Source organism: Diprion similis, chromosome 8 (genome assembly GCF_021155765.1).
Source record: "Diprion similis isolate iyDipSimi1 chromosome 8, iyDipSimi1.1, whole genome shotgun sequence".
NCBI lineage: Eukaryota > Metazoa > Arthropoda > Insecta > Hymenoptera > Diprionidae > Diprion > Diprion similis.
Window position 1 is genome coordinate 20,581,536 of NC_060112.1, and position 15,884 is coordinate 20,597,419.

General features: G+C 34.5%; 4 protein-coding genes across 9 annotated transcripts in view; 3 read left to right on the plus strand and 1 right to left on the minus strand.

The window, feature by feature from the left end:
* The window catches only part of LOC124409325 (afadin- and alpha-actinin-binding protein-like), a 54,454-nt gene extending 51,108 nt beyond the window's left edge, over positions 1-3,346 (minus strand). Inside the window, exons 1-6 of one of the 2 annotated variants that reach the window (XM_046886872.1) lie at positions 3,104-3,346; positions 2,567-2,726; positions 2,088-2,285; positions 1,496-1,627; positions 1,283-1,394; positions 806-1,032 (exon numbers count right to left, since the gene is read on the minus strand). In XM_046886872.1, coding sequence (XP_046742828.1) covers positions 818-1,032; positions 1,283-1,394; positions 1,496-1,627; positions 2,088-2,285; positions 2,567-2,701 — 792 coding nt within the window. In that variant the 5' untranslated portion in view covers positions 2,702-2,726; positions 3,104-3,346 and the 3' untranslated portion in view covers positions 806-817. Of the gene's footprint in view, positions 1-805; positions 1,033-1,282; positions 1,395-1,495; positions 1,628-2,087; positions 2,286-2,566; positions 2,736-3,103 lie in introns of both variants that reach the window. The other variant, XM_046886873.1, reaches the window with a different exon arrangement.
* Positions 3,347-3,983: 637 nt separating this feature from the next.
* Positions 3,984-5,842, plus strand: LOC124409326. Of its 3 annotated transcripts, none has more exons than XM_046886874.1 (4): positions 3,984-4,134; positions 4,617-4,899; positions 4,992-5,093; positions 5,627-5,842. In XM_046886874.1, the coding sequence occupies exons 2-4, from the start codon at positions 4,648-4,650 to the stop codon at positions 5,765-5,767; spliced, it is 495 nt and encodes a 164-aa protein (XP_046742830.1). In that variant the 5' UTR covers positions 3,984-4,134; positions 4,617-4,647; the 3' UTR covers positions 5,768-5,842. The 3 variants fall into 3 exon arrangements, with proteins under 3 accessions (XP_046742830.1, XP_046742831.1, XP_046742832.1); XM_046886875.1 differs by lacking the exon at positions 3,984-4,134 and adding an exon at positions 4,236-4,528; XM_046886876.1 differs by lacking the exon at positions 3,984-4,134 and adding an exon at positions 4,236-4,521.
* Positions 5,843-7,712: 1,870 nt separating this feature from the next.
* On the plus strand, positions 7,713-15,230 carry LOC124409320 (LMBR1 domain-containing protein 2 homolog). 2 transcript variants are annotated; one of them, XM_046886865.1, is made up of 10 exons: positions 7,713-8,017; positions 8,135-8,469; positions 11,212-11,422; positions 11,534-11,710; positions 11,859-12,036; positions 12,211-12,392; positions 12,482-12,721; positions 12,814-13,015; positions 13,182-13,301; positions 14,256-15,230. In XM_046886865.1, the coding sequence occupies exons 1-10, from the start codon at positions 7,844-7,846 to the stop codon at positions 14,489-14,491; spliced, it is 2,055 nt and encodes a 684-aa protein (XP_046742821.1). In that variant the 5' UTR covers positions 7,713-7,843; the 3' UTR covers positions 14,492-15,230. The 2 variants fall into 2 exon arrangements, with proteins under 2 accessions (XP_046742821.1, XP_046742822.1); XM_046886866.1 differs by having other exon boundaries at positions 13,182-13,226.
* Positions 8,933-10,933, plus strand: LOC124409322 (dentin sialophosphoprotein-like). Of its 2 annotated transcripts, XM_046886869.1 has the most exons (2): positions 8,933-9,869; positions 9,906-10,933. In XM_046886869.1, exons 1-2 carry the CDS (start codon positions 9,156-9,158, stop codon positions 10,875-10,877), a joined length of 1,686 nt encoding a protein of 561 aa, XP_046742825.1. In that variant the 5' UTR covers positions 8,933-9,155; the 3' UTR covers positions 10,878-10,933. The 2 variants fall into 2 exon arrangements, with proteins under 2 accessions (XP_046742825.1, XP_046742824.1); XM_046886868.1 differs by having other exon boundaries at positions 8,933-10,933.
* Positions 15,231-15,884: the final 654 nt, after the last annotated feature.

Consider the following 15,884-nt stretch of genomic DNA (forward strand, 5'->3'; position numbering starts at 1 on the left):
TTTTAAGTTCTTTGAAAAGTTTCCTTGAAATTTGATTAGGTATTTGTCTTGCTAGGGAAAAAATGATGATTATGTTTTCTACCTACGTCTACCGCTTATATTCCAGACTGTTCGTTATCAGTCTATAGTAATTATTATTTACATTTTTAGCCTAGTCAACCATATTTTCATCACAATTTTTATAAGTTATGCATAATTCAATAAGTATGTTTTTCCTGATATCCTACACATTTAGAAAGCTAATTGGTAAATATTTAAAAACAATGAAACACCTACGTCAACATATAGCACATTTTCACATCCTTATAAAAGGTTTATAACCCACCCAAGCAGAGTATCAATCTTTATTAAATTGAGTAAGCAATTCCACTAGTGTGGCTAATTTATTTTCATCATATTCATACTTTAATATACTGAAATTGAGATATTGCATAGCAGTAGATTTTGAGAATGATCACCACGCAATTGAATTTAAAAAACCGATTTCACAATGAAAAATTCAGACATACTTTATATCCATATATGGAATTATCCATAGAAACAACATTTTCTTAAGGTTACACCATGGGCTGAGAATTGTTTAGAAACCCTAGGTTAGTTATTTTTATTTCACAACTGTAATAATATAACCTACATATAGAAGGACATTTTTTCAATAAAATTGTGCTATCAGGAAACGGTTTTATTTTATTTCCATATCTTTGTAGGAAATAGTTTTCGGCAAAAAGTACCACAGATAATGTTGATAAAGAAACCTAAAAGAAAGGAAATGGTTTTCCACAAAAAGTAAACTGGTTCTACGTACCACGATGAAGCTCTAGATGTCTGCATCGTTCCAAATTCCTGACGCCTCAGCTTGTAGATTGATTGCTTCGGAGTGGAGGCTCAACGCATCTCTCAAATCATTATTTTCCAACAAAAGTTGGCTGTTGTTTTCTTGTAAACGGCAAATCGTCTGCTTGTACATATTCAACTGACGCTCGTGTTCTTCTTTCATATTTTGAGATGCTTTGTCCCTCGGGACATACATTCCTGTAAACGTATTAACAATTAAAGTAGGAGTTGCAAAACTTTTACTATATCTACTCGTTTCAACTTCAAACAATTTCAGGTATTAAAAATAGTTGGGAATTAACTAGATACGACATTTTGAGATCTATTTTGAGACCAGTTGCCATCTTTATCCCTGTAACGTCTTCCGCATGTTTGGACAGATTTGAAACAGATGCTAAAATGTCGACAGCTTTGCAGAGTAAGAGTCCCGAAACATTTAAATACATACCAACGGATTTCTGCAGCTGATCTCGCAGTTTGTGGCCACTTTGTTGTAAGCGTTTCACTTCATGGGCATGCTGAATATCCTTGGACTGCAACTGTTTCCTCATTTTCACTACCTGGGTACAAATAGAAGAGTATTTAATGCAGATAAGTTAGCCCGCTGATAAGCTATAAGATAAGCTATATCTAGATAAGCTATGTCTGTCTGTAATATTACCTCGTCCTTCTCGTGTTTGAATTCACGAGACAAGGATTCACATTTAACTTTCAGCCGTCTTTCCCTTTCCTGAGATTCACTTAAAAGATGCAGCTTCTTTTCCAAATCCTCTTTCAGACGCTTAACGTGATTCTAAAGAAAGACAATATTTCTGGTAGTACGTTATTGGAGAACGCAAGTATTTCTATCTCGAAAGGAGAAATTTTAGAATTTATGTTTGTTCCGAATCCATTTTTCAGCAATGTCATATCATGCAAAAAATTAATAATATTAATGATAATTATGATGCGTTTACTTCGAGTTACAATAAATTGTACTCCAGAAGACCGCAAAATTTGTAAAGTAGGATGGTGACTGAAAGTCTGAACAACAAGTCTTTAACATTGATCTACTAAAAAGTGCCCTTATCTACATGGGATAAAATTTGAATTCCAATTGAATCTTCGAACTTTGTATGCAAATTTCAATAAACGCAGTTTGATAACCACTATCACTCACCTATATCCAGTCAATGCTGCATGTTTAAAACCAAAAATTGTTATAACATGCAATTGCAAAGAAAACTCAAGATGTAAGAACAGCTTCAACTTACAATGAGACTAGAATTATCACTCGCTGTTCTGTGTTGCACATCACTGGCTTGGTCATTCACCCTGATAAGCATCCTATGTTTATGAACTAAGCCCCATGATGCGTTTATGAGTTTGACGCAAGTAGACTTTAATGATTCCATGGACTGAGAATCGTCGATGCTCAACACAGTTGGAAGGAGACCAAACGACTCGAGTTCCTAAACAAGATTAACTTTCTCAAAGTATTGCCAATCCAATAGTACTTCGAACAACTAATTGTGTGCAACAAACAAAATTGAGTAATTGAAAAAAAACTTGTGAACAATTCCAAAAGGTCTTTGATCATCAATATAATCTGGATGTTACTACTTCCAATTTTATCTTGATCATCTCCAACCGCACAAGGAAAACTTTACATAATAGGCCGATGCTGAGCTGAGGATAAGTTTATGTTATCAAACTGAATCAACTGCTGCGTCTAATGAACGTAAGTTCTCACCTCTGAAAGGGTAGAAAGAGCCTCGCTCAAATTGTCTAAAGTACAAAAATGAGCTTCCTTGGGAGATTCTCCATGCATAGCCATCATGGTTTTCAGGGTCCTTAGAGACGAGCTGGCATCAGAATTCCTTTCCATTGTGGTGCAGAAGATTCAAGAATTTCTGTAATAACTTGACAAGAATCGACAATCAAAAGTAAGATAAGATTTCGAAAATCCTGATAATTTGAGTTCATTCTCACACACATGTGGCAATTTTGGCACTGGATTAAAACCAGTAATAGAACTGACAGAGAATTTAATATTGTAACTACATTTTCAATTGCGGAATGGTTTAGTCTAATAAACTGTCACTTTCCTTTATGCAGTTTTGAATTTGCAATCTAGTCTCAATGTAAATAGTAACGCTCGACTAGGATCATAAAGGTTGCCAAAGGTCTGGTAATCAGTAAATTGAACTTTATGTGGCTAGTTAGACTGTTACAGATCTATTCAGAACTGATCAAAAGAGTAAATACAGTAATAATCAACGAGATGTACCTTTTTCAAATAAACGATGTTATAATAATTGACGCTGGGCTAGGTATAATGAAAATTACATTTAAAAAAAACAAGCAAACAAAGAGTTAAGAACGCCTAGCATTGGGGTACGTCTAAATTATTGTCAAATAAACATATACATCTAAGATTTAGAGGGTCAAAGGTTCGACTGTCGATATTTGTATGTATACACAGGCATCGCATTCTCATTTTACCCAATCCTATCCAACGAATTTAAGCATTGGTCCACCACCATTGTACAACTATACGTGTGTAGGTGGTGATATGAAGGTGTGGTGGGGGTTCTCATGGGATTCTGGAGTACGTCCCTATTTATATGTCACGAAATCTTCTGTACATACCACATCTTCGATGGTAACGCGCGTAGTAGAGATGCATCGAACTAACACTCTTTACAGTACCCTCCAGCCGGTAATGTAGAGACCTGTGATTAGCATTTGAGGATTGTCTGCTTTATTAGATCAGCTGCACTACAGGATACTACTATATCGGTCGGGCGATTTGACCATGAAATGATAATGAATAATAGAGACGATCATCGCATAATAGTAACATAAAAACACATAAATTACTTAACTTTTTGACGGAATCCTACGGTTTTCGGAAAATCGAGCTTCTCTTGCTTATTCTACACAGCATAGTTCTAAATAGAATCAATTATCACGGTAAAGTAACTGTTGTCAACTTGAAATAGCGCGAAAATCTTCAGTCAACCGCCGATGTTTGTTTTAAGAGAATCCAAAGCCTGCATTATTTTAAATTTAATCGTTTGTTCTTGGTCGGATTGAAATATTGTCCAAGTCAATTATTTTGCGATGTATACTTATTTTCCGCAAGTCTACTTCTATCTTCGGCCGGCTCGAGATATTCAAATATTACTTTTAAAATTTACTCGGTTCTGTTCCGTAGCCTGATAGATACGTCTAGCTATAGACTCTGGAACGTCCAGCTGCTGATGACGTAACGACATACCCGTATAACCTATTTGTGTCCCTGCGACAGTGAATAAGGTTGGCTTTCAATGTATAATAGTACTATTCTTGCATTTAATGTAGACTGTGAAAACATTTTACGCTACACATTTCACTATTCCTTCACACCCCATTTACCATCTTCAGTCACAACACAATTCTCTATAATTACATAAACGGTTTAGCTAATGCCTGGAGGTTCCCACTGAGAGGATCAGATTTTGTCATATCCATTGCTAACAAAACGAAATGTCATTAATCTCGTTCATTATCACGCAACGAGCAACACCGCGTTGCCTTCAGTACAAAAATATTCAAAATTTTCAGTACTTTTAAAAGCAAACCTTCAAGTAGAAGAGAAACGCATGAGAGGTTAAGTTCAGCAGATGTACTAACTGTTGAAGCAGGATGTCAACAGCAGAATATGTACTTAGTGTTGTCATTTTTTGGATAATTGTTTTTGTAAAATATTTTTTTACATAGCGTCCGAGACTCGTCTCTAAGATACGTCTTTGTTATAGATACAGGGTCAATTCTTTGCAACCTGTCAACATGGCGTCGTCAGATACTGGTGGTGTGAAGCCGTTCGGTATTGCGAGGCGTATGGCACGTGAACACGAACGTCTGATTGGTATGACTGACGAGGAAAGAGCATGGAGAAATCAGTATCTAAAAGATCAAATCTTGCACCATGATGAGCCGGTCATAAGCGACGCTCAAGTGTTCAGACAAAATTTGAACCCGATAAGAAGATTTTATAGAGCACCTCTCGACAAATTCGAGGATATGCTTGTCAAACCGTTGGTACGAATTGAGTCATTCACATCAAAGATGCTTGTTCTCAACCACTTTACTTGAACATTTCGTACTAACTGATATCTTGTCACTGTTTTCAGGGTTCCACATGGGCACTGAGAGTACGTTTTATGACTGGAAAAATTATCATGGGAGTTTTCTTCACATATGCCACATATTACTATTTCAAATATAATCAAAATGTAAGTATATTTCCCTTGGAATACAATCCATAAGTAAGTCTTGTGAAAACTTAGAGACCCTCAGAAGATGAGATTTTTTTACTCTATAGACATTCTATCTCAGATGTTCTATTTTTTTTTTTCAAAGCATTTTACTTTAACCACCTCAACAAACTAATAAAATATCTATTAATTAATTCTGAGGATTACAGGTGTTATATTGCACAATTTTTAGTTATTATTTAATGATTTATTTTATTGTTGTAGAATGTTTCGTCCGTCTTAGGACTTTTTCAAGCACTTAATAAGTCAATCATTGGAAGTAAAAGATGAAATTTCCCTATGACTTATATTTGCATTTCAATGATCGATTTATTGAGTACCTCAAAAAGTCCTGACAGGGCCGAAACTTTGTACAGTAATAAAATAAACCGTTAAAAATTAACTAAAAAATTGTCCAATGTAATACCTGTGATCCTCAGAATTATAAACAACAATGGATAAGAAGAGGATTGATTTGTAAATCAATATCTATTGTTTTTATTTTGTCGTAGACCTGGATGCGCAAAGGTGGCTGGAGAGTAATTCATTCTAGAAAACCTGTACTACCTGGAGACCCAGGGTACCCTCAAGTCTCAGATCGTACGAAACCCAGTGACTATGCTAGTCGTGGATTTAAAGATTCCCCGATATAAAAAATGAAATTACACAATTTCTAGTACCTTAGTTGTTATTATTATACACAAGATAAATGTGATGTAAAGATTGTATCTCTTTTGTTTCATTTCATTCATTCATCCCATAATTAGCTATGCGTAGAAGAGATCAAAGAAGACTGCGAATGTTCTGCGGAATAATCTTCACTACGAAATGCTAGTCCTATTGATTAAAGTGCAACCACTTGATATTCTAGTCCTAGTTAAACAAGTATATTACATCTCCAGTACAAAGACTTGCGAAGGTTATCGTTAAGTTTAAGTCGTTTGTCAAGTATCTAAGATATTCAATATCTGTTATTTTTATGTAGCTAAATGTCAGTAGAATAATTGAAGTTAGAACACAAAAAATATCCATACACCACTAATGTACAGTGTTTATGTTCATACCGTGCCGAACAGCAAAAATCCGATGATGTTAAATTTCGCGCTAAATCTTTGAGACCAATCGAATAATCATCTGTTCGAGACGCGTGCGCGTGCGAACGTCAATATAAGATTTGATCTACGTCACGAAGCAGTGAAACAGGTCGTCGGTAGAGCAAAAGTTTTGTTTTAAGTACATGTAACAATTGGAAAGACAATGGTAATGTTTAATTTGTTACTCGTACAAGTGAGCTAGCAGAACAGGATAATCTACATTGTAGGTTATGATATAACCTGAAATAAGTAACAACCGTGTTTTAATGCACAGAAATATACGTAATACAAGTGTTTGACGTTTGACACACGCTGCTTTCTAAGCGTTCTCGCTATCGTTTTATTGAAATGAAAGTAGCACAAGTGTACTTAAAATCAGTCGTCCACGCAATCTAGCGTACACACTTTTGTAAATTCATTTCCTTCACACCCTATGTTTCCAGCTTTTTCCTGATTTTTATTAACATATTGTTCATGCAAGAAATTCCCTGCCGTTTACATTTTCGTCTGTTATCTAGCCGTATTTTAATTCGTTCACACGCTCCAATCACATTTCGCTCAAGTCGTGAACTTGGAATTTTTTTAGATGTATCAGTTTCACCAATCTACTTTATAGACTTCAATTTCTCTACTTATGAATAACTTTCCACACTCCTAACCTATCATTAATCAAAGAATAGCTGGAATCATGTAATCTTGGTAGTTGCAATTTTTTCTCAAAATTATCAATGGTCGATTTGATAATACAAGATGCGATACTTCGATTCACTGCAGAATTTCTTATCCCTTTTGTATGCCATTTCCTAGTCTAAAAATAAGTTACCATCACATTTCTCAATGTCAATTACTCTCACAGTTATTCTTCAATCTGTAATAAGGCCTAGATAAGTCTTGATAGAGTTTTGCACTATTGAACAACGTATTCCAGTACTGAATAATCAAAGTTCTCAGAATTGTACAAGATTCAACTGTTCGTTGTACATTCCATTCAGTTTTTAATTTTCTCACCTTCATTATCAGAGTATCATGATATTCTGTGTATTTGTAAATGATGCACAAGGTTTTTCCACATTTCCTATACCTCACAACCCTGCCAATCTATCCTCTGCCTTTTTTTTAGCGTTCCTATCGTCTTGAGAAATATGACTGTCTTTTCTGTAAGATTTCCTTTTTGTCTGAGATTTTGCACCTAGCCTTAAACGTTCAAAAGCTTAAATCTTCCCATTTATTCCTGATGTGTGCAGTAATGGATTTGGCTAGATATTGGGAAATAATTTGTTTGTTATTATTTTTCAGACTTGTCAAGTTTCAATAAAAAATGTCAGAATCCGAACGAAATAATGATGTCGACCAAATCAACGTGGTAATACCTCAGCAGGGTATAATCTACGATCAAGAAATATCCGATTACATTCTTTGCAAGCCAAAATTGATGCCGCTGAAGTCAATAACGCTTGAAAAGCTAGAGAATATGCAAAAAGAGGCTGAGCTTAAAATTAAAGAAATGGAAAACAGTCAGATATCGAAAACCCAAGAAAACTAGAATCAAATTAAGTGTGATACTAAGTTCCAAGTACCTGTATACATTTTACCAAACTGATTTTTTTGCGCATTGAAAATCAAACTGGCACAAAAATGAGCCTTAGGCTGCTTTTGTCCGAGGTGATATTTGCCTTCTGCTTAGCAGCAACATTACTCTATAGATATGGAAACGTGTACAGACATCACATCATCGTTACCATAGCTGTTCTCATCGCTTGGTACTTTTCTCTATTAATTATATTTGTACTGCCGCTGGACGTTTCGTCAGTAAGTTGATTCTTCATGCTTGCAATAATTTACTACGAATTTTTCGAAATTCACTTTACAAGTGGTAAATTTTCTCTTGCAAATTGGCCTGGTTTCATGTGTTTACTTGTCCACCAGACAGTTTACAGACAATGCTGTGAGCAAAATAACCTGACTGCAACCGCCTTCGGTGGAAATGTGACAATTGCACCTCCGTTGTGTCGAGAGCCATGGTCTAACGTGCCTGACAATGTTTATCCAAACTTGTGGAGGGTTGTGTACTGGACTTCTCAATGTTTGACATGGCTGATTCTTCCACTGATGCAATCCTACATCAAGGCAGGAGATTTTACTGTCAGAGGAAAGTTAAAATCTGCATTGATTGACAACGCTATTTATTATGGAAGTTATCTATTTATCTGCGGTATATTGTTGATATACATTGCATTGAAACCTGGCTTGGATCTTGATGGGTGAGTTCATTACCTTCGTTTCATAAAGTCACTCCGACAGTAGAGTTTCAATATGAAATATAATTCGTTGTGCAAATATGACTTTGAATATAAAGAAATAAAGTATTTTTATATTCAATAATGTTGAGAATCCATGTTTAATGCAAATCATTCAAACAAACGGAATCTTCTTGTTGATGATGCATGACTAACTCTGCAAATACGAGTGTTTGTAAGCCATCAGTCAGCACAGGTATTTGTATTGATTTAAAAAGAAGATTCAATGGAAAATTTTTTGAAGATAACTGGGTGTATCTGCTGAGTCTAAAAAATACATCCTTGAAATGTGTATGCAAAACCCGTAACTTAAAATACACGAGCAACAATTTGCAAACATATTTCTAGCTATTCACTTAACTAAATTGAGATTTTTTCTATCTCATTATACAAACTTGTGAGTTCAGAGAAGTGACTCTCAAAAATGGTTGGCCGTATACGGTTATTGCTATCAAATCGTTTCCATAGTATTTTCAATGCTAAGTAACGGTTAGCACAATTTGTACATCCATTAACACTATTCGCGCTGATGTCATTGGGCCTATATGACACGCGTTCGTCGATAATAATCTGCCACTACGAAGTAGAATTCGCTTGCGAACATACCAATCTTATAAATTTCATCTTCAAGTTATATTTTTCTTTGTGAAATGAAAATCTTGATATTCCTCATTTTCTTTACATTCTCGTGTTCTGAACAAAAACCATTGGATTCAAGCAAGGATGCATCAACGGAGGAAATACTATCTGTGATTCCAATAGATTCTGTAAACGATGTGAATTATCAGAAGGTTTCTACCACGCCAAAAATTAATATAGAATCGATTCAACAACTTAACAATATGTCGGCGATATCAGAAACCTTGACCGTCAATAACAAGAACTCAAAAATTTCGCCAAAAGCAGAATCTGTCGCTGTCCATTCTTCTGCTGAACCAACAACTTCTAGTGATGATGAAGTAAAAACTGAGAAATCATTCAATGGGAATTATCAAACCACAAATACGCCGCTATCTGTTTATACTATGAGTAATGAAGATGCAGTTGATGTCATGCTCATTTCTGAAAAAGATTTTACTTCTTCAATGAAGATTTTTCCAACTACTGATATTACCTCGAAGAACTCTTCTAATAATTCTGAAATTAATCCAAGTTTGTTTACATCACTTCCTTCGTCATTTGCATCATCAGAAACAACTGAAAGTGTTATTCTAGGTGAAATAGAAGAAGGATCTACGGATTTGGAAATACTGGTGATTCCATTAGTTGAGCAACATAAGTCTAATAAATCTATTCAGTCTGATAAATCTAGTGAATCTGATGAATCCGACGAGTCTGATGAAGCCAACGATTCCGATGAACTCGACGAGTCTGACGAATCTGATGAATCTGATGAATCTGACGATTCCAACGAATCTGACGATTCCAACGAATCTGACGAATCTAACGAATCTAACGAATCTAACGAATCTAACGAAAATGGTGAATTTGAATCGAGCAGTGTATCAAATACAGATGCTCCACAAAATGAAGTATTTGAGACTATCGATGGCAACCAGAGTCTCAGAACCACATCAGCTTTATCTAATGACGAAAGTGAAACACTTTCTTCTACAGTCCCTCAAGATTACTCATTAACTTCAAACCCTATACCAGATGACATACAGGATGAAGAAAAAGAAGAATCTACACCGGATCTGGAAAGCAGTGGAAATCAAGCCAACAATTCCACAGGTGGATCGGAATTTTTAGTTGCCGAAGAAAGTTCGTATAGCAGTGCACAGCATAATTCTTCTAACGAAATGAGTTCCAGTGACTTTAAATCTTTGAAGCATCCAGGAAGTTTTAAAAAACAGAATTCTACCATCACTGATTCACATACAATTAAAAACTTATCCCGTACACAGGTTTCGTCAAATAATGAAAAAGATTTCTCAAACTTGACAACAAAACAAGAAACTGCAACCACAAGTAAAGCAAGTACTCCGAGCTCCTCCACGACTGAATCGACATTAGAAAAAGAGATCGACGATGAAGAATTATTTATACATGATCTCCTAGATCCTGCCATTGTATTAGCTAAGAGAAGTTTACAAAATTCAGATGTTTTCAAGAATCCATCAGATATCGAATCGGACAGGAACATGTACAGAATACAGGAAACTCAAGCTATTGGTGACGCTGTAAATGAAAAATCTGAAAGAAAGCGAAGAGATGCATCCTGGGGTAGTGACGCAGATTGGTCGGGAAATGAAAGAATGACTAGCTGGAGAACTTCTGGCAGCTACAACGAAAGAAGATTCGACGTCTCCAAAGAGGATACGAGTGATTATCAAGCTCCTTTTAGGCTTATCCCTGTATTTTCTGGATGAAATTAATATTTTACTAGATGTATTATTCAATGATTGATTGATTGTATTATACCTTCATATTGCAGTTATTATTATTGAGGGATAATCAATGTATCCTTAATACAAATAAACATCTCTAATATGAATGTAAATAATTTATGAATTTCTTTGCGACTTATTAATTAATTCAAATAAAGATGTTATAACCCATCAATTGTAAACTGTCCGTTACTCTCTGGGTATTGGTAAATATAAGATGTGCGCTATTATGCCAAAAAATTAGGATTTCGATTTTTTTTCAAACTTTACAAATGAAATAAATAGAAATGAATAAAAATTACAAATTTTGTTACAGTCAAAAATTGAAAGCTATAGCATCATCTGCCTCAAACACTTGGGGCTTATTTCTCCTTGTACTATTATTGGGTTACGCTCTTGTCGAAGTACCCCGTGGATTATGGAATGCCAGCAAACCTGGGTACACCTTACATTATAGCTATTTTAAAGCAGCTAAGCTTAGCCTGGATAAATGTGAAGCTGAAGAAACAGTGGATGATGTTCTTGAGGTATCAATCTATAATAGTCATTAAGAGTTAGCAATTTTATTGTTCTGCTCAATGCCTATGTTATTTCATTTTCTGGCTAGCAAATTTGTAATATTTTGCTCACTTTTCTAGGCCTTACAAGCAGCATCGGTAGCTATTGGAGTTGGTCATCCATTCCATCGTAATTTGGAAACTATATTTCAAAAAGTGCCTGCTGAATTAAAAGATAGAATGAATAGAAGGCAATTACCTGACGACACTCCTACTGATTCACCTTCAGAAAAAGCTCTCATCCGTCTCCATAAACATGTATGTTGTACATAATTCTTTATTAAGCCTTATAAATTTGGCTTACTGACAATGAGTTAAACCATGTATTATGTATTCTGTATATGTTATTCAAATCAATTGTTTTTCACCTCTGCTAATTATTACTCGCACATCGGTGTATTTCTAGACTATTAAATCTCTACAAACTCTACAACGAACGGAAACACAATGGGGAATTTTAATCGAAAAAATATTTCATCTGGAGGATATTGCCAAGAATCAAGCTAGCCATGACAGAAGATTCAAGTCAACATTCCCCGTTGTCCGTCCATTACCGCTGCGATTCGTTTACAACCCTACTGTTGGTATGTGCAATTGCCTGTTCAAAAAATGTCATATTTTGTACATTATGGTCATTATTCTAGGGCTGATAATTCAAGTGACAATTAATTTTATTATTCAATAAAATCTATGAAAACCGTTGTGTCATCAATAAATAGAATTAGTTTATTCATCAAAATATTATGCTTTTGCTACAGAATGGTATTGGAAATGTGTAATCAAAAGTTACGCTCAAAAGCTCGCTGCCTTTGCTGCTGGAGCTCTATCTGTTGCTGTTGTCTGGTCAGAAGTAACATTTTTCAATAAATCGCCAGTTCTATCTTTGTTTGCGCAATTTGTGAATTTGGCAAAAGTTGAATATGATTATTTTACAATTGAGGTAATTAAATAATATCAATTTGATCGTATTATTCAATACTTTTAAAAAACAATTTCTCAAAAGTATATAATTACCATTGCTAATTACAGATTCTGTCGACCTTAATTATAGCCTACCTTTGCTATTGTGCTTATTCGACTGTACTAAAGATTCGTGTATTAAATTTGTACTATCTGGCTCCACATCATCAAACAAATGAGTACAGTTTAATATTCAGTGGGATGATGCTCTGTCGGCTTACGCCACCGATGTGTCTCAATTTCTTGGGTCTAATTCACATGGACTCACACATCATTACAACGCATATTTTGGAAACACATTACACGCAGGTATATCTTCTGCTTTGTAAATTGAAATCTGTATAATTTCTCTACTGATTCAGTTCCTGTACTGAATAGTATATTTTCATATTTATTGATAGGTAATGGGTCACATGGATGTTATATCGATTATCTCAGATGGTTTCAACGTGTACTTTCCAATGGCAATATTAGCCTTCTGTTTGGCAACGTACTTTAGTCTTGGAAGTAGATTACTCTCGATGCTTGGGTTTCAACAATTCCTTGGCGATGATGAGTTAACAACTGATCTCGTTGAAGAAGGTCGTGAACTGATCAAACGAGGTATGTAAAGACGAAATAATATCATTTGATCCAGCTTACAATGGCAATTGAGAGCAAGTGTCCCAAATACTACTCTGACAATGACATGATTTTTGGTCAAATGACTGAATTTGGCTGGAATGGCTGAAAATGACTCAATATTATTTATTAATTAATATTTTTCCAGAGCGACGTAAGCGCCAGCGCACCGAGGACTCGATGAGTCGTAGACGTGAGTTTCAAGAAAGGTTCAATAATTTAGGAACTGCATCTCGTTATAGAACAGCTAGACAAAGTACTGATACTGGTATGTACGAAGTTGTCTAGAACCAAGATTTAGTTTCCTGGCCTATAAAACGGATTCTGCTTAGTATTCTATCAGTTTTAGGTGTATGCATTACCGTATTGTTTACTGCATGTAAGAATTCCGCTTTTAAATAATGCTTGTTGTAAAACACAAAAATATATTTCATCTTCTTTTTGGTATGAATGAGTTCCCTGACACTTACAGTGAAAGGTGAAACTTATTTTTTAGTTAGGTGATTAACTTCTGCTGCTTAGTATTTGAAATCACATTGGTCAATTCTTGAAAACCTAATAGATGCATTGCATTTTCCACAATGTTCAAATTATCATAATCGATTCTATTGGAACATTTTCTTTCTATTTATATTTGAAATATGAATACTTCCAATTAATTTCAGATAATCTACTTATGAAATTTATAAAATCAAAGTATTCCCAACACAGAATTATGTGAAAGTATTAAAATTATTTATTTATTTCTATCGATATATTTGATCATTTAGCAGCCTAATTAAAGTTGATACTTGACCTTGAAAGGAATGGTATTGTACATACGTGGCTCAATAAATGTTGAATTTAAACATTAAACTGCATTTTACTATTATAATTATTTCGCTGTTCCTTTATTTCTATAAATAATGAATGTATTCTAAGTTAATGCATGACAGGATTGCTTGATTTTTATACTTGAACTTTGCTTTCGTAGATTTTGATATTATTTGTATTGGCTGCTTGCATAAATCTGAACTTTATCATTCAGAACTTTATGAAACCAAAAAGACTGAGTATTTGACGTTAATTTTTAGAATAAACACTGAAATTTTTCTGTTTCATAACTAGTTTATGTTCACTCATGAAACTATTAGCAATTACACCTAGCATTTGACCATGTTGTTCACCACGACATGTAGCGTGATTTTCTTCTCAAATTAAATGTAAAAAATTATCCTAACAGTGAGACCTTTGCGACGAGATGAGTCTACAGAGTCTGCAAGAGCTGGGCTTTTGCGCGATGTTGAGTCTACAGACTATTATGTTGGTGAAAGTGATCGCTACACACCGAGTAACCATTATGATCATGGATACCAAGCGGAGATTTACCACGATTTGAGTTCCGATAATCTAACCACTTATACTACGAATAGTAATCGTGTTGGACCTCCTCCAAGAGGTTTATTTGACGACATTTAAGGGTGTTGGACTTGTGCATTACATATTCAATTTTTCGAATTCACCGTATCGGATTTGGCCCTGTCTTGACAAATTATGGAAATTATTTTTTCGTAAGACTCCAGAAGATAAACAAATGCTTGTTAACTTATGCCAGTGAATAATATTGCAATCGTTAATGTGCATAGTGATATATGTACATAATATGACTCACATTTTTTCCATATGTTATGCCACTCAAACTTGCGAATCACAGAATAGGAATGTTCTATACACTAAGCATTACTATCTTCAACGTAATTATTGAATATATCTACTTTATTTTGCCATATTTCGCCAAACTTTCTCGAGGTAGTTTAACGCAATTTTACACACAAACACACACACACATACACATACACACACTAATTGAAGAAGAAAATAAATATATATATACGCTCACAGGTGTAGCCTTGAATTTTCGATTTGAGTATGCCTACTTTCATTATTTGAAATTATTTTTTTATCTTCATTAGAGTTGTAGAATTTATTCCACCTCATCTATTGCATTCCTATGTTAATTTCATTATAATATTATTCTAAATAAAAAATGGATTTATAATGAAAGTACAACCCTTCTCCAACTACCACGTTTACCCCGTCATTTCTTCCGATTCTGTGAACAGATGGAAATATGACTTGGGTAGGTAGATCACGATATACGAACACTAAATAATTTTGCATGAACAAAAGAACAACAAACTTTCTTATTGGAAAACTTAGCAATTCAAAATAAATCAAAACGTTCGACAAAGTGTTTCTACAAAGTACATGTATTTTCCTTAGTTGTACATACATAACTATTAATTGCCAAAAAGCAGTTAAACTTAGTATACATAATCCTTTCTAAAAATCTGGAATTTGGAAGTTGGTAATTTTATACATAGTCAATATATATGAATAGACTTTGTATTATATTATGACTTCATACCTAGGTATGTATAGGCGTGCTTTGATAATTCTGCATTACAAGCTCGAACTGCTCAACATTTGCAACTTCAAAATATGTACTGTGCGCAACAACCTTATCCATTGGAGCAAAATTATCTAACACAACTTTAGTATTCATTTTACTTGAAATTCTCTCTTCTAGTATTTTAGAAATATATAGGAATATGTAGTCAATATTAGGAATACGTTTGTCAATTCGTAAAGCCCTAGCAAAGTGATTAAAGCGTTATATACCTAAAACCACGAATTTAGTATTAGTGACATTTCATTATAGAACTTGTCCGAACATTGTTTTAAGTTGTAACTCAGTCCAAATGTTTTCGCCATATAATGTGCGTACATATTTTTAGATACAAGATTCATGGATTCTTTGTTTTCTGTGGTCCAATAGCATACCTATGTAAGATGTACGTTAGTTCACCCA